This window comes from Python bivittatus, unplaced genomic scaffold, assembly GCF_059951505.1.
Source record: "Python bivittatus isolate LINGU-HERP-01145 unplaced genomic scaffold, Pbiv_v1 ctg000030_np1212, whole genome shotgun sequence".
NCBI lineage: Eukaryota > Metazoa > Chordata > Lepidosauria > Squamata > Pythonidae > Python > Python bivittatus.
The window spans coordinates 103,414-130,441 of record NW_028277031.1 but is presented as its reverse complement, the minus strand read 5'-3'; the positions used below and the strand labels follow the sequence as shown (position 1 = coordinate 130,441).

The window sequence follows — 27,028 nt, the reverse complement described above, 5'->3', positions numbered from 1 at the left end:
AAGTAAGAATGCTTTCAAAAATATATATTGTAATTGTTTATGTTTATCAATGTACAAAATGCAAAGTGAGCGAACAGAAGAGAAATCAAGATCAAATCAATATTTGGTATGACCACCCTTTGCCTTCAAAACAGCATCAATTCTTCTAGGTACACTTGCACACAGTTTTTGAAGGAATTTGGCAGGTAGGTTGTTCCAAACATCTTGGAGAACTAACCATAGATCTCCTGTGGATATAGGCTGCCTCAAATTCTTCTGTCTCTTCATGTAATCCCAGACAGACTCGATGATGTTGAGATCAGGGCTCTGTGGGGGCCAAACCATCACTTCCAGGACTCCTTGTTCTTCTTTACGCTGAAGATAGTTTTTAATGACATTGGCTGTATGTTTGGGGTCATTGTCCTGCTGCAGAATAAATTTGGGGCCAACCACATGCCTCCCTGATGGTATGGCATGATGGATAAGTATCTGCCTGTATTTCTCAACATTGAGGACACCATTGATCCTGACTAAATCTCCAACTCCCTTTGCAGAAATGCAGCCCCAAACTTGCAAGGAACCTCCACCATGCTTTACTGTTGCCTGCAGACACTCATTATAATACCATTCTCCAGTCCCTCGGCAAACAAACTGCCTCCTGCTACAGCCAAATATTTCAAATTTTGACTCATTAGTCCAGAGCACCTGTTGCCATTTTTCTGCACCCCAGTTCCTATGTTTTCATCGCTTAGCCTTGTTTCCACGTCGGAGGTATGGCTTTTTGGCCACAATTCTTCCATGAAGACCACTTCTGGCCAGACCTCTCCAGATAGTAGATGGCTGTACCCGGATCCCACTGGTTTCCGCCAGTTCTGTGCTGATGGCACTGCTGGACATCTTCCGATGTCAAAGGGAAGTAAGCATGATGTGTCTTCCATCTGCTACATTAGGTTTCCTTGGCTGACCACTGCGTCTACAGTCCTCAACGTTGCCTGTTTCTTTGTGCTTCTTCAAAAGAGTTTGAACAGCACATCTTGAAACCCAATCTGCTTTGAAATGTTTGCCTGGGAGAGACCTTGCTGATGCAGTATAACTACCTTGTGTCTTGTTGCTGTGCTCAGTCTTGCCATGGTGTATGACCTGTGACATGACACTGTCTTCCACAACCTCACCTTAGTAGCAGAGTTTGGCCGTTCCTCACCCAGTTTTAAGCCTCCTACACAGCTGTTTCTGTTTCAGTTAATGACTGTGTTTCAACCTACATATGAAATTGATGATCATTAGCACTTGTTTGGCATAATTGGTTAATCATACACCTGACTCTAATCCTACAAGATCCCTGACTTTGTGCAAGTGTACAAAGTGTGCAAGTGTAAGAATCGATGCTGGTTTGAAGGGTAGTCACACCATATATTAATTTGATTTGAGTTTTTCTTCTGTTCTCTCACTTTGCATTTTGTAAACTGATAAACAATTACAATATATCTTTTTGAAAGCATTCTTACTTTATAGCATTTTTTCACACCTGCCTAAAACCTTTACACAGTACTGTATAACTGGGTATCATCTGCATATTGATGCAGGTGGTGCATCAATATGGTGGCATCAATATGCCATGGTGGCGGATGATCTCACCAAGTGGTTTCATGTAGATGTTAAAAAGGAGCCGGGAAAGTACCAAACCCTGTGGCACCCCACAAAGGAAGGACCACATGCTGGACCTCTCACTCCCTATCAACACCAATTGGGACCACCCCTGGAGGCTGGAGGTGAACCAGCCCAAAACTGTGCCACCCACCCCCAACTCCCCGAGCCGACCCAAAAGGATACCACGGTCGATGGTATCAAAAGCCACTGAGAGGTCAAGAAAAGCAAGGATGGTTGCACTATCCCCATCCCGCTCCCGCCAGATATCATCCAAAAGTTATTATATTGCTAAGTTTTGCCCACTGTTCTAGCTTGTCAAGATCTTCCTGAATCACAATACTGTCCTCTAAGTATTTGCTATCCCCTTATATTTGTGTCATTTGCAAATCTGATCATTGTATTTTGTAACACCTCATCCAAGTCATTCATAAATATGTTGAACAGCACCTGGCTTAGAACACAGCTCTGCAATATACAGGTAGTCCTCATTTAATGACCACAATAAGGACTGGAAAATTGGTTGGTAAGGAGGAGGGTTGTTAAGTGAGTCACCACGTGACCAGACCCGATTTTACAACAATTTTTACGATGGTCATTAAGTGAATTACGTGGTCATTAAACAAATCCAGCCTCCCCAATGGATGTTTTTTGCTGGAATTTACATAATTACCATGTGATTAAGGAGGATGGAGGTGAACCGGCACAAAAATGATCACAGTGATTTGCTTAACAACCATCGTAAAAAAGGTTGCAAATCGCGATCACGTGACCACAGGGGGATGGTGCGATGGTTTGCGACTGCAAGGACTACCTGTACCATTCAGCACCACATTCAGCTTAATAGGGAGCCACTGAGGTATACCGATTAGGTGTGATTGTATCCATTTAATGGTAGCATAATCCAACTCACATTTTACCATCTTTTTGACTAGAATCTCATGGGAAATTTTGTCAAATGCATTGCCAAAATCAAAGTATACTATGTTCACCATATTGCTGTGATCAACTAAACTGACCACTCTATCTGAGAGAAAGAGAGAGATCAAGGGACCGTGGAGGTCTTCTAGTCCAACCCCCTGCTCAGAACAGGAATCCTCACACCATCTCAGATGACTGTCCAACCTTTGTTGAACACCTCCAGTGATGAAATGTTGCTCTTGCACTCAGAAGACCAAGAAAGCACAAGAGGAGAAGCTTTTTCCATAAAGCATAAGTAACAGTCTGACCTTGAATATATGCCTTAAATAAAATTAAGTTCATAGAATGTGTGAGAACCTGCACTAGTCAGTTCCCAATAAAGATGGTTTCCTTGAGTCTCCAGTAGTTCAAAGTAAAGTTTGTTTATTAAGAAGTGTAGAGTCTCCAACCATTGCTGAAACTAAAAAGCCCCTTTTCCCTTCACTCCCCCTTCCCAGTCCATAGTCCTTTCTGGTTTCTCCTGGTCTCATGCTGGTACGACCTTGGCATTCCTAAGAACAGATAATATAGCATCTGCCTCTAACTTTTATTCTTCTGTTTCTCTCTTCCCCCGCTTCTTGTAATGGCAGAACCGAAGCAAGCAAGCTAGGCGCAATGGATAATAATTGTGAGGTTTCTGACGGGATGTCTGTTTAGAACAAACACAAACAAAAATCTTCAGGTTCTTGGTTCACCTGCTTTTAAAATGTGAATCTTTTTAATAATGATGGATCTAAATGTCATTTTGAAAGGATAGGAAGCATGATAGGAAATTGCAGTTGAAGGTATATTACAATAAAGATTGAAAATCTAAAAAAAATCCAGTCAAGAACAAGTCTTATGAGGAATAGTAGAATTTTTTTTTCATACTGATATGATTTCAGAAGTCACCGTATATCTACCAAATTAAATTCAAATAAATAACGTTGTAGCACTTTTCATGAATTAGAACTCAGGGTTTTGTTTTGTTTTTTGAATTTATGCTACAGTCAGTTAAAAGATCCAGAACTTGATTAAACTCTCCAGCCATAATTACTCAATTAACTGCCATGATCAGAATATCTGTAAAACATCTGGGTGATCTTTAATTGGACTATAGTAAATAATGAATGCTAGTTTATAATAGCAACTTGTAATTATTGCTATAAAAAATATCCTTCTGAAGCTTGTTCCAGAGTAGGCTTGTTTCCAACTCATTTTCTACTAATTCTATGACTGACATTTTCTACTAATTCTACTACCCTGACATCTGCTGGACATCTTAACTCAGCAGAGATCCAACAAATTCCTGTCTACTCTTGCTGACAACTTCATTTGTCAGAAGGTGGAAGAAAGTAACAAGGGTGTCTGCTATCCTGGACCTAATCTTTACCAAGAGAGAGGTTGGTTGAAGGAAGGAATCTTGGAAGAAAGTGGCTATATTATTCTTGAATTCATCATATCGTGGAAAGGAGGAATAAAGAAAAGTCAAACTGTATACTGGATTCCAGAAGAGTGGATTTTGTTGAATTAATATGTAAGGTAGGTTAGATCCAATGACCGAAAATACAGAAAAAGAAAAGTGTGCTGACCCTAACCCTCATTGGTCGTGCTTGCTGAGTTTTGGTGGAGTTGGAATTGGGGGCAGTGTGTCCTTCACTGTGCTCCTTGATCTTACAACAGCTTTCAGTACAGTTAATCACAGCATCCTTCTGGAATGGCTGCAGTGTTTGGGAGTTGGGGGCACCATCTTATGGAAAGTGTCCTCCTTTCTTGGCCAGTTCCAAGCAGTGTTGGTAGTGGGGGAGAGATCACACCCTCAACCCCTTATTTCTGGGGTGCCTCCGGGCTCAGAGCTGTCTCCCCTTCTGTTTAATATCTATATGAAATTGCTGGGAAGGTCATCCTTCAGTTCAAGGTCCAGTTTCATCAATATGCGAATGATACTCTGTTGCATATCTTTACCCCAAGCTTGCCAATGTCATATTGTGTGTCTGGAGGCTGTGTGGATCTGGATGGGGAGGAACAGAGTAGGGCTCAATCCTTTCAAGACTGGGTGGCTTTGGATTTTGGGCCCTCCAAGTCTGGGGACTTTCTATCTTTAGTCATGGATAGGGCTCCACTCTGCCACTCAGAATTGGTATGTAATCTGGGTGTGGTCTTGGACTCTGAACTCCTGCTCAAAGAGAAGATAGCAGCTTTGTCCAGCTACACTGTGTGCCTGACAGACTGTTGCAGTGCACTCAACATGGGACCACCCTTGAAGACCACTAGAAGCCACCACTGGTCCATAATGCAACAGTATAGGCAATGTTGGGAATGCCTCAATATGTCCATGTGACACCTGTAAGAGTTGCCGCATTCATCGCTAAATAAAGACTCCGTGAGACGCAGGCTTGTACGAAAGCAATTTACTCAGGTGTAATGCAGGTGGTTACAAAGCCAGGGTCAGCTTGGCACAGGTTACATAGCATTTTATACTCTCCCCGTTCCCGCGCTTAGCAAGCCCCGCCTACCGACCACCCCTGCCCGCCTTTGCCCATCCTTGCCTCGCCCCTTGCCCCTGGCTCTCCCCGCCTCAGTCCGATGGCAGGTTCAGCCACTGTTTTCGGCTGTCTTGCTTGCAAGGCAGGACCCATGAGGCTCTCATGATTGCACTTGATGGCGGTTGAGCGTGGCTTGAGCTGTGGAGCTCTTTGTTTTTATTGTCGGCTGCTTGCTTGCCGCGGCTGGGGGAAGTCCCACTTGTTACAAAGTAATTGAATCCTGTGGGCTGATTGCCGCCACCTGTTGGCAGTTTACTTGCGGTTAGCACTTCCTCTTTCGATCGCCTGTGCCTGAGGCACGGAAGCTCACCAGGCGTGTTTGAACTTAGCTAGACGGAATGGTGGCTAGCTTGAATGGCATGTGCTGAGCCAGGCTGAACCTGACATACCGTCCCCCTGAAGACCAACCTCCCCCGCTATTTGGGCTTGTCGGGGTACCGGTTATAAAACTCTACTAGTTGCGGTGCGTTGATGTGTCTCTTGCTCACCCATTTGCTGTAGGCTTTTGGGAAATGTTTCCACTGCACCAACAGTTGGACCTGACCCCTGTTCTTCCTGGCATCTAAGATCTCCTGTACCTTGAAGTACTGTTCTCCCTCCTCCATGAGGGGTGCGGGAGTTGGCCCTTCCTCGTGCCAGTCGGCCGAAGGTCAGTGTGGCTTCAGCAGGCTGCAATGGAACACTGGGTTCACCTTCCCTAGCGCTTTGTGGAGCTCCAGTTTGACAGTCACCAGATTGATTATTTCGGTGATGGGAAAAGGCCCCACGAACTTTGGGCCCAGCTTTTTTGATGCCTGATGCATCCTCAGATTTTTCGTGGACAAATATACCTTGTCCCCCACCTTCCATTCCCATTCTGGCAGCCATTTCTGGTCTGCATATTTCTTGTACTCTGCTCTGGCCACCTCCAACGCCATCTGGGTTGCCCGCTGCATGGCGCTGATGCAGCCGAACCACTCATCCAACGAGGTTATTTGGGATGGCTGTTGGGGTAGCTCTGGCGTGGCCACGAACTCTTACCCAGTGCCCACCTTAAAGGGGGTAAATCCGGTGCTTTTGTGCACTGCGCTGTTGTAGGCTACCACCGTTAACGGTAATAGCTCTGCCCAATCGTCCTGTTGGTAGCCTGCATAACACCACAAGTACTGTTCCAGCCCCCTGTTAAGGCGTTCTGTCACTCCGTCTGTCTCCAGATGCACCCCCGACAAGGCTTGCTGAGTCCCCACCCATTTCAGGAACTCCCATCAGAACTTAGTGATGAAGTTCCCACCTCGGTCGCTCACAATCCGCCAGGGGGTGCCATGCAGCCGGTACACATGTTGGACAAACAGCTGGGCCAGCTTCTCTGCCGTGGGGACCTGCTTGCAAGCCACGAAGTGCGCTTGTTTTGAGAACAAGTCCATTGTAAGAGTTGCCCCATTCAGTGCCGAATGAAACTCTCATGAAACATAGGTTCACACAAAGAAGTTTACTTGGGTGTAATGCAGGTAGAACAAAGCCAGGGTTGGCTTGGCACAGATTACATATCGTTTTATAGGCAACCCATTCTCGCACTTTGCCAGCCCTGCCTTTCGCCCCTGGCTCTCCCCCCCTGAGTTTGATGGCAGGTTCAGTCAGGGTCCTTTGTTTCCTGGCTGTCTTACTCGCAAGGCAGGTCCTGTGCGGTTGACTCATGATTGCACTTGATGGGTGGCTGATCGCGGCTTGAACCATAGAGCTCTTTGTTGCTGTTGTCGGCTGCATGCCTGCGGTGGCTGGGGAAGTCCCATTTGTTGCAAGATAATTGAATCCTTCCCGCGGGCTAATTACCGCCACCTGCCGGTGGTTAACTTTCAGTGAGTGCTTCCTCTTTCGCTTGTCTGTGCCTGAGGCAAGGAAGCTGACCAGGCGCGCTTGGAACTAGCTGGGTGGAATACAGCTAGCTTGTCTGGCGTGCGCTGAGCCGGGCTGAACCTGACATCCATAACCACCTAAATGGCTGTCTTTCCCATGCTTTCAGGTAGCTCCACAATAAAGTCCATCGCGATCTCCTGCCATGGAGCATCTGGACTTGCCACGGGTTGGAGGAGCCCCCGGGGTTTCCCCTTGAGTCTCTTGGCAAGTCGGGCAGCCTACGACATATGCCTCTGTGTCCTTTTGTAGGGTCTGCCACCAAAACTGCCTCCAGAGGAGGTGGAGAGTCTTTATGAACCCATAGTGCCCTGCATTTTTATTATCGTGACCCCGTTCCAACACCTCCCTCCAGCACCCTTCTGGTACATAGATCTTGCCCTCATGCCACCACAAGCCGCCCTGGCCTGTCAGCGAATCTTTATTCAACGCCAACCAGGTGTCCTCGCCTGCTTCTACGAAAGTCCGTTTAAGCTATAGCTCCGTTCCTTGTCTTTGCCGCTCTATTTGGCTGCAAGTCACCGCTCTTGTGGCCAGCTGGGTTGCGGGAATGACTGAGTCTACGATCTCCTCATTGGCTATCATGCTGGGGCATGCAAGATAGTCCATCGGCTAGGAAGTTTCTCTTTCCCGGGATGTGCTTCAGTTCAAAATCAAACCAGGCAAAGTATTGTGACCAGCGCACTTGCTTGGGCGACAGCTTCCTGGAGGTCCTTATGGGCACCAGGTTTTTATGGTCCGTCCACACCTCAAATGGCTGGCTCGCTCTTTCCAGTAGATGCCGCCAAGTAGACAGGGTCCACTTCATGGCGAATGCCTCCTTTTCCCACACCATCTACTGGTGTTCCATTTTGCTAAATTTCTGGGATGTGTAAGTGCACGGGTGGAGGGCTTCCTCGGGTCCTGGCTGCAAAAGGACAGCTCCCGTTGCCACGTCAGAGGCGTCCACTTGGATTACAAAGCAGCGGTCCGGGTCGGGGTGGCACAAGATGGGCTCTGTGGGGACCTGCCTCTTGAGGCCATCGAACGCCTCCTGGCATTCTGGGGTCCACGTGAGGGGCATGTTTGGCTTAGGGGCCTTCCCACTGCCTTGGGTCTTTAGTAAGTCCATCAAAGGGAGGGCAACTTGGGCAAAGTTCGGGATGAACTGCCGGTAGAAATTGGTGAACCCTAAGAAGCTTTGGAGTTGCCTCCGGGTCCGCGGCGCTTCCCACCCCATTACATCCCTTACCTTTGCCGGGTCCATTTCTATGCCCTGACTGGATATTCAGTACCCCAGATAGTCCAGTCTCTCCCGGTGGAACTCACACTTGGAAAGTTTTGTGTATAGTTGTGCCTTTACCAGTCTTTGTAGCACGGCCCGCACTAGCTTCATGTGCTTGGTCAGCGTCTGAGTAGATCAGGATGTCCAGGTAGACCAGGACCCCCTGGTAGAGAAAATCATGTAGCATTTTGTTAATTAGCTGCATGAACACCCCCAGAGCCCCTTTTAACCCAAATGGCATCATGCGATACTGGAAGCTGCCTAGCGGGCAGTTGAAGGCAGTCTTTCACTCATTGCCCTCGCGTATCTGGACTCGGAAGTACACCTCTCTCAAGTCCAGTTTCGTAAACACCTTCCCCTTGGACAGGTTGGATAGTAAGTCCTTCATCAACAAGAGTGGGTATTTGTACTCGGTGATGATGGCATTCAGCCCCCGACTGTGACTGAATGACTGTGACTGTTAGGGAGCTGTCTTTTTTCTCTCGGAAAAGCACCAGGGCTGCCGTCAGGGATTTCACCAGTTGGATGAACCCCCTTTCCAAGTTATTGTCGATGAATTCCCTCAGGGCGGCCAGCTCCTTTCCCAACATGGAATATATCTTTGGCTTTGGCAGTTTGGACCCGGGCTCCAACTCTATGGTGCAATCGCTGGATCGGTGAGGTGGTAGCTGGTCTGAGTCTACCTCGCTAAACACTGCCGCCAGGTCGCAGTAGGGGTGCAGGATGCTCTCGGTGCCCCGTGGCTCTCCCGCCGCTGCTTGAGCGAGTGCCGTTGCCGCCGCAGCCACTGTCTGGACCCACACTGCCTTGGGGCTCTGTACTGCCATCACTGCCGTCATGTCCGCCATTGCCACTGCTGCCTCTCGTATCCCACCTTGTCTCGGTGCCGCCTCTGCCATCCGCTGTTGCTCTGGAGCAGCCGCTCCCTCTGTCGCCATCAGTCTCGGGCCCTGGGTCTCCCTCACATGCTCTGCCGTGCCTCCGAAGGTCAGCGCTGTAAGGTTTACCCTGTTTGTCTCAGAGAAACTCAGGACATGTGTGTTCAGCAAAGAAGCTTACTCAAGCATAACATAAGTAAGTACAAAGCCAGGGTTGGCTTGGCATAGCTTACATGGTATTTATAGCTTCCCCGTTCCCACGTTTTACCCGTTGCTTAGTTACAGATTACCTGCAGTAATCCCCCCTCGCCCAAATGGCAGATTCAGTCCGGTGCTTTTGTCTTTCTGATTGCAGTCTATGGGTTGTGCTGTTGTTGCCTTTGTTGGGTTTGCCTGTTTGTGCACAAAGCCGGGAGTTCTCGATCGTTCGTTGATTGCTTTGCTTCTGAGCCTCTGTGCTTTCCTTTGTTTGCAGCGCCCGAGGGGGAAACCGTGCTGATACAAAGTATCCGCTTGCAGTTTTGAGTTAAGCGTCGCCACCTGGCCATAATCAGTTCGCGGTTTTCACTTTCCCTTTTCCTTGGCTAGCGCCCGGGCGGTGAAATTGACTAGGCGTGGCTAAGCAGTGCTTCGCCATGCCATGCCATCCTGGCTGAATCTGACAAGCGCCTCCGTCGCCCAATTGATGTGAGGGTTCCGCTGCCATAGCCAGGCTAAGCCCAGCACCAAGGTGTAGTCCGCCATCAGGAACACCACGAAGCGCAGCTCCTCACAGTGGCTCCCAATTGTCATCTCAACCGATTCTGTGTAGTACTGTGCCGGTCCCCCTCCTATGATCAAGCTGTCCATCTGACTCAACGCTATGGGCTCTTTGAGTCTCCGTACTCGGAGTCCTAGTCCCAACACCATCATAGGGTGTATGAGACAACAGGTACAGCCAGAATCTAGTAAGGCTTCCAGGCTAGCCCCTGCACCCGACCTCACCCCACGGAGGTGGACCTTTATCCACATGGGAGGGCAATCCCTGCCTATCAGTGGGTCCTCACATCTCACCATTTCTGCCTGAACTAGGACATTGTTCAGTGCGAGCGCCGCTTGTTTCCCACCGGCTTAGCTTCCTCTCCGGACGACCTGGACTCAGAGGGGGACCATCCAGTCTCACCTTGCTCCGCCGTGCCAGCCATCACTCCCTTGCGGGGTCGAGGTGGGGCTCGGGGACCTGGTAGTCTTGGTGGGCCCGCCTTGGTACAGGGTGGGGGTCTGTCCTCAGACAGGAACTGTGCCACCCGGTGGCCTCTTGCCCTGCACTAATAACAGAGCCCCACTCTCCGTCGTGCGTCCTGGTCCCTGGCGCTCTGTTGTCAGCTCCCACTTCTCTCCTCCAGGGCCACCTCATCCAGTTCGGGGTTAGCTGGCTTCTGAATGTGGGCCCTCCTCTTGATCCGCTGCCACGCGACCTCCGCCATCCCGGTCAGCCAGATCCACTATCTCAACATCTTGGGGTTGTCGCAACCGAGTGCCCGCTCTAGAAATCTCCGGGTGGAGACTGTTCTGGAAATACTCGATTTTCAGCGACTGGCCAGTCAGTAAGTTTCTTGGCGAGGCACCAGAACTCCAGGCCATATTCTACGACCAATTTCTCCCCCTGGCGCAGCCGACGAATCTCCTCTCGCGCCCGCCTCGCACTCAGCGTATCTTCAAAGCGGCCCCAGAGCGCCTTTATGAAATCTGGGAAACATTCGAGCTCCGCCACATTCGCGTCATACAGCCAGACAACCCACCCGGCTGCCCACCCCTCCAGCAGGTCAGCCACGTATGCGACCCTTTCTCAGCCGTGGGAGAAGAGGTGGCCACTCCTGCTCATGAAGTTCCTCACTTGGGTGAGGAAGCAGGGTAGTTGCTCAGGGTCCCCCAAGAACTTACTGCTCAGGCCTCAGAACCTGAGTGCATCCGCCACCTGCTGCTCCCTCAGACTCGCTCCTGGCAACGTCTGGGGTATAGGGTTGGTATCGGTTGCTCTCCCTCTGGAGTCCCTCAGTCAGGTTCGCACCACGCCCTGCGTGGCTGTCAGTTGCTTGATGCAGCTCTCCATCCTGGCCATCCTCTCTTCCAGCTCCCAGCTCCGGGGCCCTGAGCAGCAACTCATCGCGACTCCTCATCCCGTCGAGTGCTTGATGCCCATTCCCACGCTAAACGACCACCTGGCATCCTGCGACATGACCATGGGTGCTGGTCTTCTCCCCTCGCTCGGGACTGGTCCTGCCGCTGCGACCTCCAGTCCGGGCTCCTCGCTGCTCCGCGAGCTCGTGCCCTCCCCGTCGCTGGCCATCTCCTGGCGAAGCCAATCGGGTCCTCTTGTGGCTTGGTAGTGGAAGAAGGTGAGCGCTCCTCGGTGCGTTCCCCGGGTAGAGCTCAGTGGTGGACCCTGGCTTTATGTAAGAGTTGCCGCATTCATCACCAAATAAAGATTCCGTGAGACTCAGGCTCCTACGAAAGCAATTTACTCAGGTGTAATGCAGGTGATTACAAACAAATCCAGGGTTGGCTTGGCACAGGGTTATAGTCTCCCTGTTCCCGCGCTTAGCAAGCCCCACCTGCTGACTGCCCCTACCCACCTTTGCCCATCCTTGTCCCACCCCCGGCTCTCCCCACCTTGGTCCAATGGCAGGTTCAGCCAGGGTCCTTTGTTTTCGGCTGTCTTGCTCGCAAGGCAGGTCCCATGAGGCTGACTCACGATTGTGCTTGATGGGCAGTTGAGTGCGGCTTGAGCTGCGGAGCTCTTTGTTTCTATTGTCAGCTGCTTACCTGCTGCGGCTGGGGGAAGTCCCACTTGTTACAAAGTAATTGAATCCTGCTGCAGGCTGATTGCCACCACCTGTCAGCAGTTTACTTGCGGTTAGCGCGTCCTCTTTTGAGCGCCTGTGCTTGAGGCAAGGAAGCTGACCAGGGACATTTGAACTTAGCTAGGTGGAATGGCGCCTAGCTTGAATGGCGTGTGCTGAGCCAGGCTGAACCTGACAACACCACTGGTTTGCAAGTTGCGCTGGTTGCCATTGAGCTTCCCAGTGCAATTCAAGGTGCTGGTTGTCACCTATAAAGCTCTACAGGGCTAAGGTCATGGTTATCTGAGGGACAGCCTACCTCCCATAGTTTCTGCCTATTCGGTAAGATTGGGCAGAGTTGGGACCTAGGGTTAGGGTCACAGGAAGTGTTTTGTGGCACCCGCCCCCTAGAATAATCTCCTCCTGAGATCTGTTTGGCTCCTACCCTGATGTTCTGAAAGTCTTTAAAACTTAAACATGTTTATGTTTCTGGACATTGAATTTATCCCAGAATAGAACAAAAAAGTAATGGTGGAATGGAATGGATACATTTTTAATAGTAAAAATTAAAATAAGTTTTGAAAGTGGGCCATATGAAAACGAATATTTTGAACTGCACATTTTATACTTTTGAATGAGCTTTGAGAGAATGGACATCCAATAGTTCCAGTAAGCTACATCTTTCCTTGCAGAATGTAGTGTTCCTATTATAAAATTATGTGATTGCATGTTGGTGGCAGAAGTTGCAATTGTTCTAGATGCACTGTTCAAGGTTGATATATTGTGCTCTGGGGCTGAATGATCTGTTGCTCACTTCGTAGCAGTGAGTTAATTTGGTCTGCGTTTTGCATCAAAGGCATTTGCTGCTGTTCCCCTAATAGCTGCTACCCTGAAATGCTAGATGGGTTTTCTTAATAACATTTTGAGATGGCTTCTGGTGTTTAGACTTTTCTTTGAATGAGATCCTGGATAGTTGTGAGATAAAGTAAACAATTTTTAGTATACAAATCCACTTGGAAGATTTTGTCAAATCTAATCTCTCACTGTGTTTTTTTTTCCAGATTTTGCAGGAACGAGGTTCGAGGATGTAATTATGCTCCAGTATTGAATGCAGAAGATTGTTTTATTTGCATCACCATACAAAGAGGCTTGGTGCCAAGCGGAAGTCTCTTGTTTAGACAAGATGGATTTTTAACCTTTTAAAATGGTGCGCCTGGAGCAGGCCTGGGTTGCCTCGTCGTTCCAATGCTGGTTCTGATACCTGGTTGTGCTAATTGTAATTCAATGGAAGGACTCAGCTCTACTCTGTGCTTTTGCCCTATAGAGCTGTAGCGCTTTCTCCAGTGCCAACCAGATGAAGTCCTGTTGGTTTGTGGGAAGTGACGGGGGGTTTAGTTACTGCAGGTGGTTCAAGGACAACATATTGGTGCTATTACATACAAATTACAGTCTGTATATGGGCCTATGTTATTAGCAGCCTCTGTGGACTTCTCCTATACATTCCTTTGCGGTTCTAATGTAAGAATGTTTTAGGAAATAAGTATTCCTCTGTCAGGTTAAACAAAATACGTGTTTCTCTCCTTCCCAGTTCCTCTCACATCTTCCCCTTGCTTCCTTTATTACCCAAAGGGGAGAAGTCTCTTTTGCCTGCATTCCTAGAGATGGCCTTCAGGTAGCTTGATCTTACCAATGTCAACGTTCAGTTTGACTGCACTTAAGGATTGAAGACCAGTTTTGTTTACAAATGATACAACATCTTGCCTTTCAAATGCATGGCTACCTACCATGTTTTTTGAAAATATCTGCAAATGTTGATGGTGGCAGAGCTGAAGTTAGGCCTCAGATTTTAGTCTTAATGGGTGCTCAGTCCAGAGAGTTGGAAATGAAAGTCTGTGTGCCCTGAAGCATAGAATTTATGCAGCTGAAAGTAGGAATTCTTCTGATTCTTAAACAGATGTTTACAGCTATTTCTATATTATCTATGCAGTTCTTTCTAATGTTTTGGCAAATACTGTCAAAACGAACCATAGTTTCATTAAGAGAAGCTTCTAGTAAATGTGAAAAAACACAACTGGATATTTTTAGAGCACTGTGTTTAAATGGAACCATTGGCACGTGTTTCAGAATAGTTTAAAGAGGAATCTACTTCAAATTTCTCTTTGTTCCTTAGAGAGAGTCCCTGCTTGTCTGAGGCTTTATAGAATTCTACCCATATTTTAAGCTGTTCATTAAACAACTTATGTCATAACACACTTTATCATTTACATGTACTATCTTGAACATATCTTGTCTGCCTGCATCTGGTAAAATCTTCAGGCCCAACAGAACAGCCAGTGGGCTTCCTTTCCTAGCCTCCAGTCTGGATATTGCCTTTTGGACTGATCTGCACAGAAGGTTGCAAGGCCTCATTACCTTTGGAAGAAACTGATTGAAATGTAGTTATATAGGATGAACTGTACATACACATATACGCTTTGGGGTATCCCTATTCAGGAATCCTTGTTTTACATCTGATTTTTTTGTGTCTATCGCAAGTGTTTCCCCTGAAAGAAATATTGTTTTGAGACACACCAGACGGTTTGTGTGCATGGCCATGCCTCCTGGAAAGGTTGCCATTGAACAGGCCTTGGCCCTGTGGAACATTCTAGAAGGGAAGTAGAGTGGCTTGAAAGATTTCTCTATCAACACACCTTCTCTAAAAGATGGTGCTTATCTGCCCAGCATCTTTTTTTTTTTTGAACCCCTTGAAGTTATTAGTGAGCCAGCTGATTATCATTAACTGCTAGCTTGAAAGGGGGCAACAGCCAAGCTCAGGATGGGGCAGTGGAGCAACTCTTGTGTGTCCTTCAGCATGAGCTCAAGCATTGGCTTTGGAGTGAGTGGAATTGTGCCTTGATGTCCCTGCCTGCCTTGAAAGGGCAGGGAGGTGATGGGAATATTGATCTGACACTGATTCACTTTTAAATAGCAAACCAGGATTACAAGAGACAGTTGAGAAACTTACAGGATTGGGGTAATTCTTACTGAGAATTTTAAGGCCAGGCAGGATATTTCCTTTGCACTCATTTTGGTGTGACTTCTTGCTGAGTTGGAGGTGGGGGGGGGGGGAGTAGCATGTGAACAATATATCAACATCAGATTTTAAAGTTTGTACCTTGGAAATTATATCAAATTAACCTAGAAAGCATGGAATCTTTGTATTCTTCAAGACTATGGAATGTGTTATAGGGCATGAAACTTAGCTTCCTGAAAAACCCAGTTTAAAATAATCCATTAACCATTGATTATCACTCTTCTGTGGTAGCCTCTTCCCCATGCATTGTCTTCCTTGTTTCAACAAACATTGTTACAGAAAGTTGATGGGTCCTCCCAAGGGAATTGGGTAGATTTCAATAATTTAAATTGACATTTGTCTTTGGAGGCCTCCATACTGTCTCTGGATTCTGAGTTATAAACATGGGTGTTGGCAACCTGTTTTTTTCAGTTGTTTGGTCTTACTTTTGCATTCATTTTATTTGTCAGTGAAGGTTAAATGCTTTTTTAAATGCATATTTTAATATTTTATGGTCTGTCCCCTGAAGCTCTGATGCAATGCATGGCTAAGGCACAAGATAATGATGATGCTCAACAAAAGAACAAAAACAGAAGAGGGAGTCATCTGGCAGATCAGTAGGCTTCTTTTCCCTAATGGAAGTTCTCTCCAGATTTAGCTCCTTTACTCCTGCTGTAGGACCTCCCTATCTTGACTTGACTTTTAGCCTAGAGCCCTGCATTTTGAGATTTGAATGTTGGAAAGAAATACAGCACCTACTGTGGAATCAATAAAAAATTCTCAGTTTCAAGTTCTCTGCTTATCAGAAAGCCATAGTTCTTTGACACCAGGTGAAGATGGGTTCAGTGGAAACCTGTAGAGATCAGGTCTGCCCATGTCTTTTGGGTCAGGTCTGCTGACTCTCTTTCTCAGGGGCTCTGAAGCCAATACCTCAAGCCAGTTCGTTTCCCCAAGAAAACATCTCATTCCAAATATGAGCTTGACTGCTTCAGGGCTTAGCAGAGGTTTTAAATTCTGGTTGCCATGGCTAGTGCCAGAGAACCACTGAGAGGGAATGAGCTTCAGATTTGCTGGAAAAGTTCTAGTGGTCTCATTTCTTTGTTGTTCTTGAACATTTTCCACATTTAGTCTCAAAATAAATGCCTGGAAGGCATCCAACCCAAAAGTTTTATTCTGTCCTCTCCTTGGGCAGGAAATTCCTTGATAAGCTGGTATGCTATCTGTGTCAAGGTGGGCAGAGATGAGATGGTGGCTCAAGGCTGTCCAGTCCTGGAAAAAGTTGCAGACACAACTAGATAAACCCTCTTACAGTTTACTGTGATTTCCAAAACATTTTAGCATAACATGCCACCTCCTCTCTGGGCTAGATGGGAGGAAAAGAGTGAGTGCCTAGAAGCTGAAGAATTCTGAGTGTTTCATGAATTAGAGCAAAATTTGGAAAATAGGGTTTCATGAAAAATAGAGCTAGTCACAATGGCTATTTATTATGCCCCTCAATATCTAAACAGGGAGAAGTACTCTACTAGAGGGCTGCGCTTGGTGAGAATGCCATCTAGTCAACAGAAAGTTACAATTCAGATGTTCGTTGTCTCCCCCATTGTTCTTACAAATAGCAAGGTTATTGCCTGGAATACTTATTACCCTTTACATCAATTCACTGCCCTATATATTCTAAACCAAATTGTTAACTATCCCAAATAGTTAATCTCAAATTTCAACATTCTAAGGGCATGGTTAGTCAGGGCAGTATTTTGGTCAGTGGTGACTGGAAGCATGTCAGCTAGAGAGCATTTTTCTTCAGCTTGGCTTTCATCATTTTTGACAGTGGTGACCCATCCCATCCTGAATACCAAAACCTATTATAAATTTTAGTCGTAAAGGATTATTGTTGAGGTGCCAACTCACATGTGTTACATAGGGCACTAGGCCCAGGGTTCACCCAAGAACAAGGCAGAGCTGCACCATTACTGGGATATGAGAGAAGCAAGAGATTTCACCAGGTTTCATGGACTACTTGTGATCCCCTGAAGAAAATCAGAGGATAGTGCCTTATGGAATGACGGCAGTGTTTGTAAGGTAACCTGAATGAATCTATGCGGGAGGCCAGCTGCTTTGATAAGGATATGGAAGAAAATATTTACTTGACCCTGATCAATGGGTGATGGAAAACCTATTTTAACGAGTTAAGGATGATAGGAAATTCCTCATACAAGATGAGTTTCATGCAATTTGCTTAAATTAAACCATTTTTCTGGGTTGGCAAAATATAAGCTAACCAAGCAGGTTGGCTTCACACACAACATGCTAAGCCTCAAAAAATTCTAACCCAGGTTAAAACTAACACAATTTTACATGTGCAAATGGAGCTGTTAAGTCTTTGACCTGATAATACATGTGCAAATCCAGCCATTTCATCACATTATTCTTTCATGTAGTACTCCAGTTTACATGATCTCTAAACTGGATGATTTCCAGTCTATCCTGCTGATGGCAGTGATCAATTTCAGGATCTTTTGCATACAAAAATGATGTTCGGCCAATGAACTCTGGCCCATCCTCAGTTTCCCAACATTGTTTTGCTATCCCTGTATACTGGATAAATAATACTTAAGACTGCATTTTGTGGGTCTTCTATGTCTTGTAGAAGAATCAGCATAACTACCAGACTGTCTGCTGCTTCTCTATGTTCTTCTGGTCCATGTTCATTGCAAGGACTCTGGCCAATTCATCTAGAACGGTTGCTGTCCTATTTCTGCGCCCAGTAGCATTTGCACTTACCTTATAAACAAACAAGACTGCATAACTACATCTGATGCACCATTTGGCTCTTCAGTCACTCATGCCCTGGTCATCTCATGGCTTGACTACTGCAATGCACTGTACATGGGGCTGCCCTTGAAGATCACCTGGAAGCTTCAGTTGGTCCAGAATGCAGCAGTGATGGGCATGCCTTGGTATGCCCATGCAACACCTCTGCTTTGTGAGCTGAACTGGTTGCCAGCTTGCTTCCAGGTGCAATTCAAGGTGCTGGTCGCTATACCCTACACGACATAGGGCCTGGTTACTTGAGGGAATGCCTGTCTCCCATAATGTATGCCGGGCCAATTGAATCCTGCAGAGCTGGCACACTCAATTCCTCTGATTAAACAATGCCATCTATTAGGATGTCAGAAGCACACCTTCTCTACAGCAGCACCCACGAGGCTCCCCCTGAGACCTGGATGGCCCCACTCTGCTGCTGTTGAGAAGACCTGGCTCTTCACCCAGGCCTTTGGCGAGGGAGAGAGAGACCCCTTCGTTTCCATCTGGCCCGTTGTTCTTGCCATCTTTTATCTTTTTCTTCCTTTAAACTGGTTTTATTGTAACTTCCTTGTTTGGATTGTTGTGGGCCAGAGGCAAACAAGTTTGAGAAACAGGTAAGCCAGAGTTGGCCTTGCAGACGAGTAAAGCTATCCTAGCTTAGTCAAAATTCTGCTTTGCCTCTCCTTTGTGCCCTTATTTTCACCTCTACGTTGGTTACAGGCAAACCCAAACATTTGTTCCCATTTAACGGCATACCCAGCAACCGCTGCAGTCAGCCAACAATCCCAGACGCAGTGAGGTGACCGACCGCCGAAGCCATCGGTTCCGTGTCCCCCAGATCGCAACCGGATGCCCCAACCTTCCTTGGGGAAGCCCTCTCGGGGCTGTCCCGGGGGCGTCTGCACAGTCTCTCCGGGTTCCTGACCGGCAGCACCTGAAACGGGCCCAAACCGCGGGGCGGGGCGACCACGACGCCGCCTCGCCCGCTTCCCGGCCGCCTCCAGATCAGCTGGGTCAGAGCCCGCGCGGGCAAGCGGGAAGGCGGCCCGAGCCCGAGAGGCTCAGCCGGGGCGGCTCCTCGGTTCTAACCGGAGGAGGCGCCGTGAGCTCCGACCCTGCGGACGGAGAGCTGCGCGCGGCGAGCCGGGTAACGCTCCGGAGCGCCGCCGCCCCGCCCAGACGAGAACGAAGCCGGCTGGCCGCTCCACCCCGGAGGCGGCCCCGCCCCTTCCGGCCTCCCGCCCGCTCGCCCCGCGCTGCTGAGGCGGGAGGCGTGGCCTCGGAGCGTCCCGCGCAGCGGTGCTCGGCCTCGGGCGCTCGGCGCAGGCGCTGTCTCACAGACGGGTCGCGCCGAGGGACAGGCCGCGCTGACGCGCTCCGTTTTCTGCGAGGGAAAGGCCGGGCTTGAGACAAAAGGGGGGAGGCGGGTAGGGAACATCCGGGTCATTCGCCGCCGCCTGAATCCGGGACACGCGCGGGGGTTGCTGCTGCTGCTGCTGCCGCTGCCGCCGCCGCCGCGGGCGCTTCACGGTAAGGCCGCGAGGGCGCCCGGAGGGGACGCGCCTGCCTCGTTGGGGGGGCGGCGGCGGCGGCGTCGCCTGTCAAGGTCAGGCGGGCCTCCGCGGCGCCCCCAGGCCTCGGCCTTCCCTCCCTGGGATCTCCCGCAGGCCCGGGCCAGCCGCACGGCCCCCGCACGGCCTGACCGGCCGCCTTTGTGTCGCAGGAGGACGTCGACCATGTCTGGGATCGCGCTCAGCCGCCTCGCGCAGGAGAGGAAGGCCTGGAGGAAGGACCACCCGTTCGTAAGTCGCGGCCGGGAGGGGGGCGGGCGCGGGACTCTCCCGCCAGGTGGGCCCGCGGCCCCGGCGCGGCTCGGGGGAGGCGGCGCGGCTAACCTTCGGCTCGTTGCAGGGGTTCGTGGCGGTGCCCACCAAAAATCCCGACGGCACGATGAACCTCATGAACTGGGAGTGCGCAATCCCGGGGAAGAAAGGGGTAAGGCGCCCGCGCCCTCCTCCTCCCCCCCTTTGTCTGCCAGGGGTGCCGGGTCTCCTCTGCCCCGGGCACAGGCCGCCGGAGGGGCCTGGAGACGGTGCTGCCGGCTGCCCTGGAACGGTTTGCTTTCCCGAAGGCCTCCCGTTGCGGAGCGGGAAGAACTTTTCCTGAGAAGGAAGTTTGCAGGGGCAGCCCTGCGGTTGAAAAGCTCGGCAGCGATGGGTGGTAAGGAGTCTTGAGCCGAAAGAGCCGCTAATGTGGAAAACAGCTTGTTAACCCTCCCGGCAGTCTCTTAGAGCTTTTCTCTCTGGGTAGTTCAGCCCTTGGAAATGAAATGCCTCTGACAAATTGTTACCTCTTTTCTGCTTTTCCTACAGACCCCGTGGGAAGGAGGTTTATTTAAGTTACGGATGCTTTTTAAGGATGATTATCCCTCCTCACCTCCAAAATGTAAGTCTGGTAAAACTCAGAGCTACCAGGTAGTAGCTTAGATCCTTGACTTTAAACCTGAGTACTGTACTTGGCAAGCATACGTAGTAAATTGGGAGCATCGATGCATTATTTTTTTCCCAAATTCAGAAGCATAAGAGCAGTTTATCAGTGGAACCAACTGCCTCTAGAGGTGGTGGGCTCCCTTTTTCTGGCTGCATTCCAGCATACTGGTTTTAGGATTTGATAAGTTCAAGATCTTGGTCAATTCTGATTCTCTGATAATGTTTCCTGTCTGCTTTGTGAAATCCTTTCCTTTTAGAAGCAGGTATTATACCTCAGGTTTTGAATTATTTTCAAGCAGTGTATTATTTAGAGCATGCCCTATGCAAAATTTCTGTTCATTTGTTTCGTTTTGCAAAGTTCTTGGAATCCCCAGAACATAACAGGTTGTCCTGAACCACAGCAATTGTATCTTCTGTGCTTCTTTTACTTTGTACTACAGTACTCACCCACTGATGTTTTACAACTTGGGCAAGGATTCTGGAAATTCACTTTTCAGTAACTCATAAGATGCGTTGTTTTCTGTTTCTCTATTGGATGTTTGGGATTTTTAGTTTTCATTTTGTTAATTGACTCAGTCTTACTAAGTGCTTGAATAAATACTTTTGTGCATGGAACTAATACACGTTAGATGCATTTTTAAAAATTCTTGCATTTCAGATCTGAGTTTCAGCATGTCAGTCTCCTTCAAAATCTTTTCTTGGGGGGGTGCTTTCCTACCCAACTCTTGCCGCTTTCTTTAAGTTACTATTGCTCTTAAAAGAGGTTTGGTTGAAAAAGCCCAACTCACAGGATTCAAGTGGATACTATCAGTCATTTTCCTATTGAACTAGGTGATTCCAAAAGGAATTCAGTTGGCTTCTTCAAAGAAGGGAACCTAAACTAATCTGCTTTTCAGTCCAGAGTTCAAGTTGTGTAAAGAGACAAAGAGAGCATATTCTTGCTCCTTAACATTGATTGAAGCCATTCTTAAAAGACCTGCTAGCTTTTAAAAGTGTTTTACCAAGAGCCTTGTATCTGAACCAAGTTTTCCTTTCTCTAGGCAAATTTGAACCACCCTTATTCCATCCAAATGTGTATCCTTCGGGCACGGTCTGTCTGTCTATCTTAGAAGAAGATAAGGATTGGAGGCCTGCAATCACAATTAAACAAGTAAGCATTTTGTTAACACATAGACCTGATGTACGCATCATGCTGCATTCACTCAAATGCTCTTAATTGTATAACTGTAAGCTTTGATGATTTCTTAATGCTTGTTTTTCATTCTAATTCACATTCTTATTACCCTAATAACTTAGGGTAAAGGGTAAGTATTTAATACTTTGATGAAAATAAGTATCTGATTTTAATCCATTATTTTGCAAGGTGACATTGTACTTTATGTGGGCATGGGATTATACCTGGTGCTACCCCTTTTATCCCCTCAAAAAACAACGATCACAGTTTTCTTGTGAAATAAGGCAAAATTAACATTTACTCACATGAAGTAGTTTTTGTTTTGTTGAACAGCAGTTACAGTAGCAACAATTAAACTGCAGATTTAAAGTATTAAGTGAATTACAAAATTAGGCCATAATTAGTCTCTGAGCTGAATAGCTCAGACATGTGCTTTTGCCTTGAGAGCATGATGGAGGAGGAAGCGGAAGTGACCTCACAGAGTCTCTGCCTCCTTCCACGTGTCTGTCTATGAATACAGGAGCTGTGAGGTTTTGACTGCATTATCCTACACTTTATAGTCATGCTTATGTCATTTTATGCCCTTAGATTTTGTTAGGAATTCAAGAACTCCTAAATGAACCAAATATCCAAGACCCAGCTCAAGCAGAGGCTTACACAATCTACTGGTGAGTTACCTTTCAACTATTGGGGTTGGGGGTTTTTTTGTTAGCAAACATGGATTTCATTGAATTTGACGTTAAAAGTGTTTTCATCTTTTCACATATCAAGAATTGGATAAGTCAGTGAGCCTATCTAATTTCCTTTCATTTTTACAGTTTTGAAAAAAAGTCAAATAGGTAATGGAGCAGATTCATTTTCTGCTCCTCTTGGAACAAGCATCTCATCTTAAATCATTTTTGGCAGGTGTGGGGACACCCTTTTCTCTCTTAGAGCTGCATGTGGTACTGTAATATGTCGAGTATACGTATACGTGCGTATACTATGTACATTTTAAAATAGACCCATCAGATGCATCAAGGTTGCTGGGAAGCTGAGGCATGCTTAAGGGGAGAGACTGGCCTTGTAGTAGGAGGTGGGCACTATTAGCAAGTGGCATCAAAGGGGGACCACTGATTACAAGGGGATTAGTCCAGCTCTGCTCCAGATAGGATTTGATTGATTGATTAATTTAAAATGGCCACCCATCTTGTAAAGCACAACAGTGAACAGTTCATAATAGTAACATCACAGACAAGAGAACTCAGGTGCCTAATCTGTCATCTCCATCCATTCATCTATGCAATTCCTGGGCTCCAACCTTACTATCCCAGTGCCTGGGGGAAGAGCCAGCTCTTTATGGCTTTCCAGAAAGTTAAGAGAGCGGGGGTTTGTTGGATCTTGAGGGGAAGGTGTTCCACAGGGCCAGGAGAAAGGCACACTTCCTAGGTCCCACTAGATGGCAACGTTTAAGGGAAAAGTCCTGAAGTTTGCCCAGTCAGTCTGATCTAATAGAATGGGCAGATACCCTCAGGAAGAGGCGGTCCTGCAAATTACCCTAACTTGTGCCGTGTAGGGTTTTAAAGGTGATTACCAGCATTGTGAATTGCACCCAGAAACAAACTGAGAGCTAGTGCAGCTTGTGCAGCAGTATTGTCACATGGACAAACTGAGGGATGCCCAGCACTGTGCGAGCTGATGCATTCTGGACCAGCTGTAACTTCTGGGTGGTCTTCAAGGGCAGCAGAATGCATTGCACTGGTACAACCAGGGAGTGACCAAGGCATGAATAACCATGACCAAGGCCTGGCCTTGGAATGGGTACAGTTGGTGCACAAGATGTACCTGTGCACAGGCCTCCCTAGTGTTGATTGCTACCTGCTCCTTGAGGAGGATACTCAAATCCAGGAGGACCTCCAAACTGTGCACCAGGTCTGTCTGTGGAAGTGCTACCCCATCAAGAGTCAAAGGTGACACATAGTGGACACGGGGGCCAAAACCCCAAAAACTCTGTCTTGCTAGGTTGAGCTGGAGCCATTCCCTCTCCATCCAGACCCTCACAGCCTCCAGGCACTGAGTCAGCACTGAAATGGCATCACCTGCCCAGCCAGGGTGAAGATGTATAACTGAGTATCATCAGCATACTGATGGTACCGCACCCCATGCCATTGGATGACCTCACTCACTGGTTTCATGTAGATGTTAAAAAGAAGTGTTAAGAGACCCGAACCCTGAGGCACCTCACATTGTACTGGCCTAGGGCTAGACCTTCCCCCCCAATACCGACTGGTACCAGCCACAGAGAGAAGGAGAACCACTGCAAAACAGCGCCTCCCAATCCCTGCAGAGGGTCCAGAAGGATACCATGTAAAATCCAGGTCAGTCATCATACAAAATAATGAAAAGTACAAGATTAAGAATGAAATGCTTGTATAAGTAGGTCTTCTGTTTTAAACCCAAGCAGCAAGGAGAAAAATCACATCACCATATAAGACCACTCCAGATTTAATTTTGACCCAGCCTCGGAACAATTAAAATGTTCTGGGGTTCAATTTGTTGAGTAAGTCTTTCATCACTGCCAATTCACTACTCTGCTTACTGGACCTCTTTAGGGAGGAGCCTCTGTAATATTGCTTGTCTAAAATATAATTTATAGCCAGAGAAGGTAGACCACAAGACTGGCTTTCTTTGCAGATCAGGGGCAATCAGCATGGTTACCTGTTACGTTGAAGCAGAACACAGGCAACACCCAGAGTGTGGGGAGTGCCTGTTGGCTTTAACCCAGCCAAGTTATTCAATCCCGTGCTTCTCACTTGGGCTCCTGTACACATTCCTAATCTATTTTTGCAGATACATGCACACCCACACAAAGATACCTCCCTGCTCTGCATATATTGTAGACAATCAAGAGTAACCATAATTTCCTTTACAAAGGCAAAGCAAGGCAGTGAATACCAAGAGCTCCTTTAAAAAGTATGCACAGGGATAGAAAGGGGGAAGCAAAGCAGAGAGTCACAGAACACTCATGGACAGAATCCCTAGAGTAATATCCAAGTTGCAAGTTAGGTAATAAGATGTCCAGTCTATTCCCTGTGGAGAAGCAGAGCTGTTAGGAAGTGGTGATACTGTGTAGAGAAATTAGACCATGTTGAGAGAGTAGACATGAGTATGGAATGGAAGGAAGGAGCCCAGAGTGGATTTTTTAAGGGAAAAGACCAGGTTGTAGTTGGCCCCTTCTGGTTCCTAATCCAAATTGACCACGTACTTCAGTCTGTATTGGGCTTTCTCCAGCAGCCAACCAATTATTCATGCAAGACCTGGTTCCTCCAGAGGTGCCCACCCTTAACAAATAGTCTGGATTTCCAGAAGAAGGGTACAGGTTATGTAAGAGTCCCAATATAACCTCCTTCGAATACTATCTGCTTTTAATTATATCTTGTCTTTGGTTTACATTTCCATAGCTATTATCTTGCTTGCAGAAATTCCAAGTGTCAGTCCCCTGTCCCAAACTATGATTATTAAACACAGTTACTTTGTATAATAGGAGGGAAGGGTATAGAGAGGCAAAGTTCTGCTTTTTAGCAAATACAGAATAATCACCTTCTGTGGTAGCTCCTGAATTCTCTGCCGGCTGAAGCTAGCATGGCTTCCTCCCTGTTAATATTCAGGAGGGCAATTGAAATATTGCACTTTCATAGTCTTTAGGAAATGAGCATTACTGTTATGACTGAGTTATTATACGGGCAGGTTTTATGAAAGCGTTTATGCTGAAATGCTACTTTTTAAAGTATACTGGTAAGTGATCAGCTGGTTTGATGTTACTGAACTTTAGTTTGAATGGGTGTTTTATTGTATTAATTGTAAGTTGCTTAGAGTTTATGGTAAACAAATGAATAATTTTCCACAGATACAGGTTTTCGACCTCATCATTAAGCTTTTACATGAATATCTTTATAGTATACAAATCTGAATTCTAACCATTCCTAACAGGTTCAGTTGAACTGCAGTCTATCCAGAATGGTTCAGCAGAATTTCTGAAACACAATGTATTTATTTGAGAACAAAACACATTGTCCATTTTGAAATGGTTAATTTTGAAGCTTTGTTTTACTTTCTGAAGTTACGAGCTGCTCCAAGCATGTTTTTCCATGGAAAAGCTGCACACTAATAAACTGTTATGTGTTATAATTAGAAGAAGTTGAGGCCCATTTTCTACCACACGAATAAAGTTTGCCACAGGGCTCTTGTTAAAGCACATCTTTTTTAAAAGCCTTTTGAGCATGAGGAGAAAAATCCATTAAGGCCTCTGATTCACTGATTCAAAGTGGAGTATTTTTGGTCTTTGGAGATTCCTCCCCTGCAGAGCTCCTAGCATTATCATCTCTTTCTCATTCCCAAATTACTTTATTATTGGAAATAATTTCATTCAATCTACTATTGATTTTGCATCTAAAATCAGTGGTGTTCATATTCATACATACTGAAATTCTTGAGAGCTGTGTTGTAAGTAAAGTGCTTGTACTTGAGTCCTAGCGTATAACACCTGTCTAATTTCCATCTCCAGTGAAAAACTGCAAGTTCGCTTAAAATACCAAGAGTTTGATTTTTGTAGGTTTTTGGGCTAGGGAGAATCTGATCTAGAACACTTTATGGACTCTGGTCTTTGAGAGTCGTTAGCTGTTTTTTTCTCTATATTTAGCCAAAACAGAGTGGAATATGAAAAGAGGGTTCGAGCACAAGCCAAGAAGTTTGCACCATCATAAGCTCCTGTCATCCACCATCTTTAAAGGAAGGGATTAATTGGCAAGAACTTGTTTACAAAACTTTTGCAAATCTAATGTCGCTATGTACAATTAATAGTCATTTAGGGGAAGGGATTATATGTGTGCCATTTTCCATATTCACCACTTGTATACAGTTCTAAACTTGCTGAATTGTCCCCAGTTTTTCATACAGGGTCTCTTCCTTCAGTCTTTTGTATTTTTGATTGTTATGTAAAACTTGCTTTTATTTTAATATTGATGTCAGTATTTCAACTGCTGTAAAACTATAAACTTTTATACTTCTATAAATTCACTAGTATCTCTAGTTTCTTTGCTCTCAGATGCAGGCACGCTTTAAAATGTTTAGGGGTTTTTTTTGTTTTGTTTTTTGGCCTCTACTTGGCTGGTAAGAAAAAACATGTCCTCCATTCCCTTTTGTTTTCTACCAATAAGGAATTAGGTTGTTGCATAAATGCCTTGGATCCAAAGTCAGCCGCATCTTGATTCTGCATCACCTCCTTTGTGTTTATGGAGTTTTGTCTGTGTTGCTGTTTAGAGTAAATAAACTGTTTCTATAAAGTTTTTTGTCTCATTTTCTTCCCCATTTCTTCAATATTATACCACTTCTGGAGAAACAGTGCACTATACAGTACAGCTGCTTGTACAGTGCAAATAGCACCAACTTGATGTGCAGTAGACTTTGCTTCAGTTAGACACTGGGTGAGGGGAAACACTTTCTGATACACAGGAGATGTGTTGCCTGCTGCAGCTGTCAACAAACTGTATTAGAAAATCCAGTAATCTAAA

General features: G+C 46.7%; 2 protein-coding genes across 6 annotated transcripts in view; both read left to right on the top strand.

The window, feature by feature from the left end:
* Positions 1-14,214, top strand: part of LOC103067645 (BTB/POZ domain-containing protein KCTD5) — a 54,593-nt gene extending 40,379 nt beyond the window's left edge. For 2 of the 4 annotated variants that reach the window (XR_015798108.1, XR_015798111.1), the window contains 2 exons: positions 2,559-4,104; positions 13,024-14,214. Coding sequence is in view for 1 of the 4 variants with exons in the window: in XM_088151863.1 (XP_088007989.1) it covers positions 13,024-13,053 (30 nt within the window). In the remaining 3 variants the exon portion in view is untranslated. Of the gene's footprint in view, positions 1-2,558; positions 4,105-11,253; positions 11,519-13,023 lie in introns of all 4 variants that reach the window. The other 2 variants (XR_015798110.1, XM_088151863.1) reach the window with 2 other exon arrangements.
* A 4,909-nt stretch (positions 14,215-19,123) lies between these two features.
* On the top strand, positions 19,124-26,801 carry UBE2I (ubiquitin conjugating enzyme E2 I). 2 transcript variants are annotated; one of them, XM_088151882.1, is made up of 7 exons: positions 19,124-19,346; positions 19,540-19,618; positions 19,728-19,811; positions 20,189-20,261; positions 21,346-21,455; positions 22,068-22,147; positions 25,449-26,151. In XM_088151882.1, the coding sequence occupies exons 2-7, from the start codon at positions 19,553-19,555 to the stop codon at positions 25,456-25,458; spliced, it is 423 nt and encodes a 140-aa protein (XP_088008008.1). In that variant the 5' UTR covers positions 19,124-19,346; positions 19,540-19,552; the 3' UTR covers positions 25,459-26,151. The 2 variants fall into 2 exon arrangements, with proteins under 2 accessions (XP_088008008.1, XP_088008002.1); XM_088151876.1 differs by lacking the exon at positions 25,449-26,151 and adding an exon at positions 26,158-26,801 and having other exon boundaries at positions 19,141-19,346.
* Positions 26,802-27,028: the final 227 nt, after the last annotated feature.

Coding starts and splice junctions, on each gene's coding strand:
- UBE2I (XM_088151876.1), top strand. CDS start 19,553: ATGTCTGGGATCGCGCTCAGCCGCCTCGCGCAGGAGAGGAAGGCCTGG. Junction 20,262..21,345: donor TCCCTCCTCACCTCCAAAAT/GTAAGTCTGGTA, acceptor TCCTTTCTCTAG/GCAAATTTGAACCACCCTTA. Junction 21,456..22,067: donor CTGCAATCACAATTAAACAA/GTAAGCATTTTG, acceptor TTATGCCCTTAG/ATTTTGTTAGGAATTCAAGA.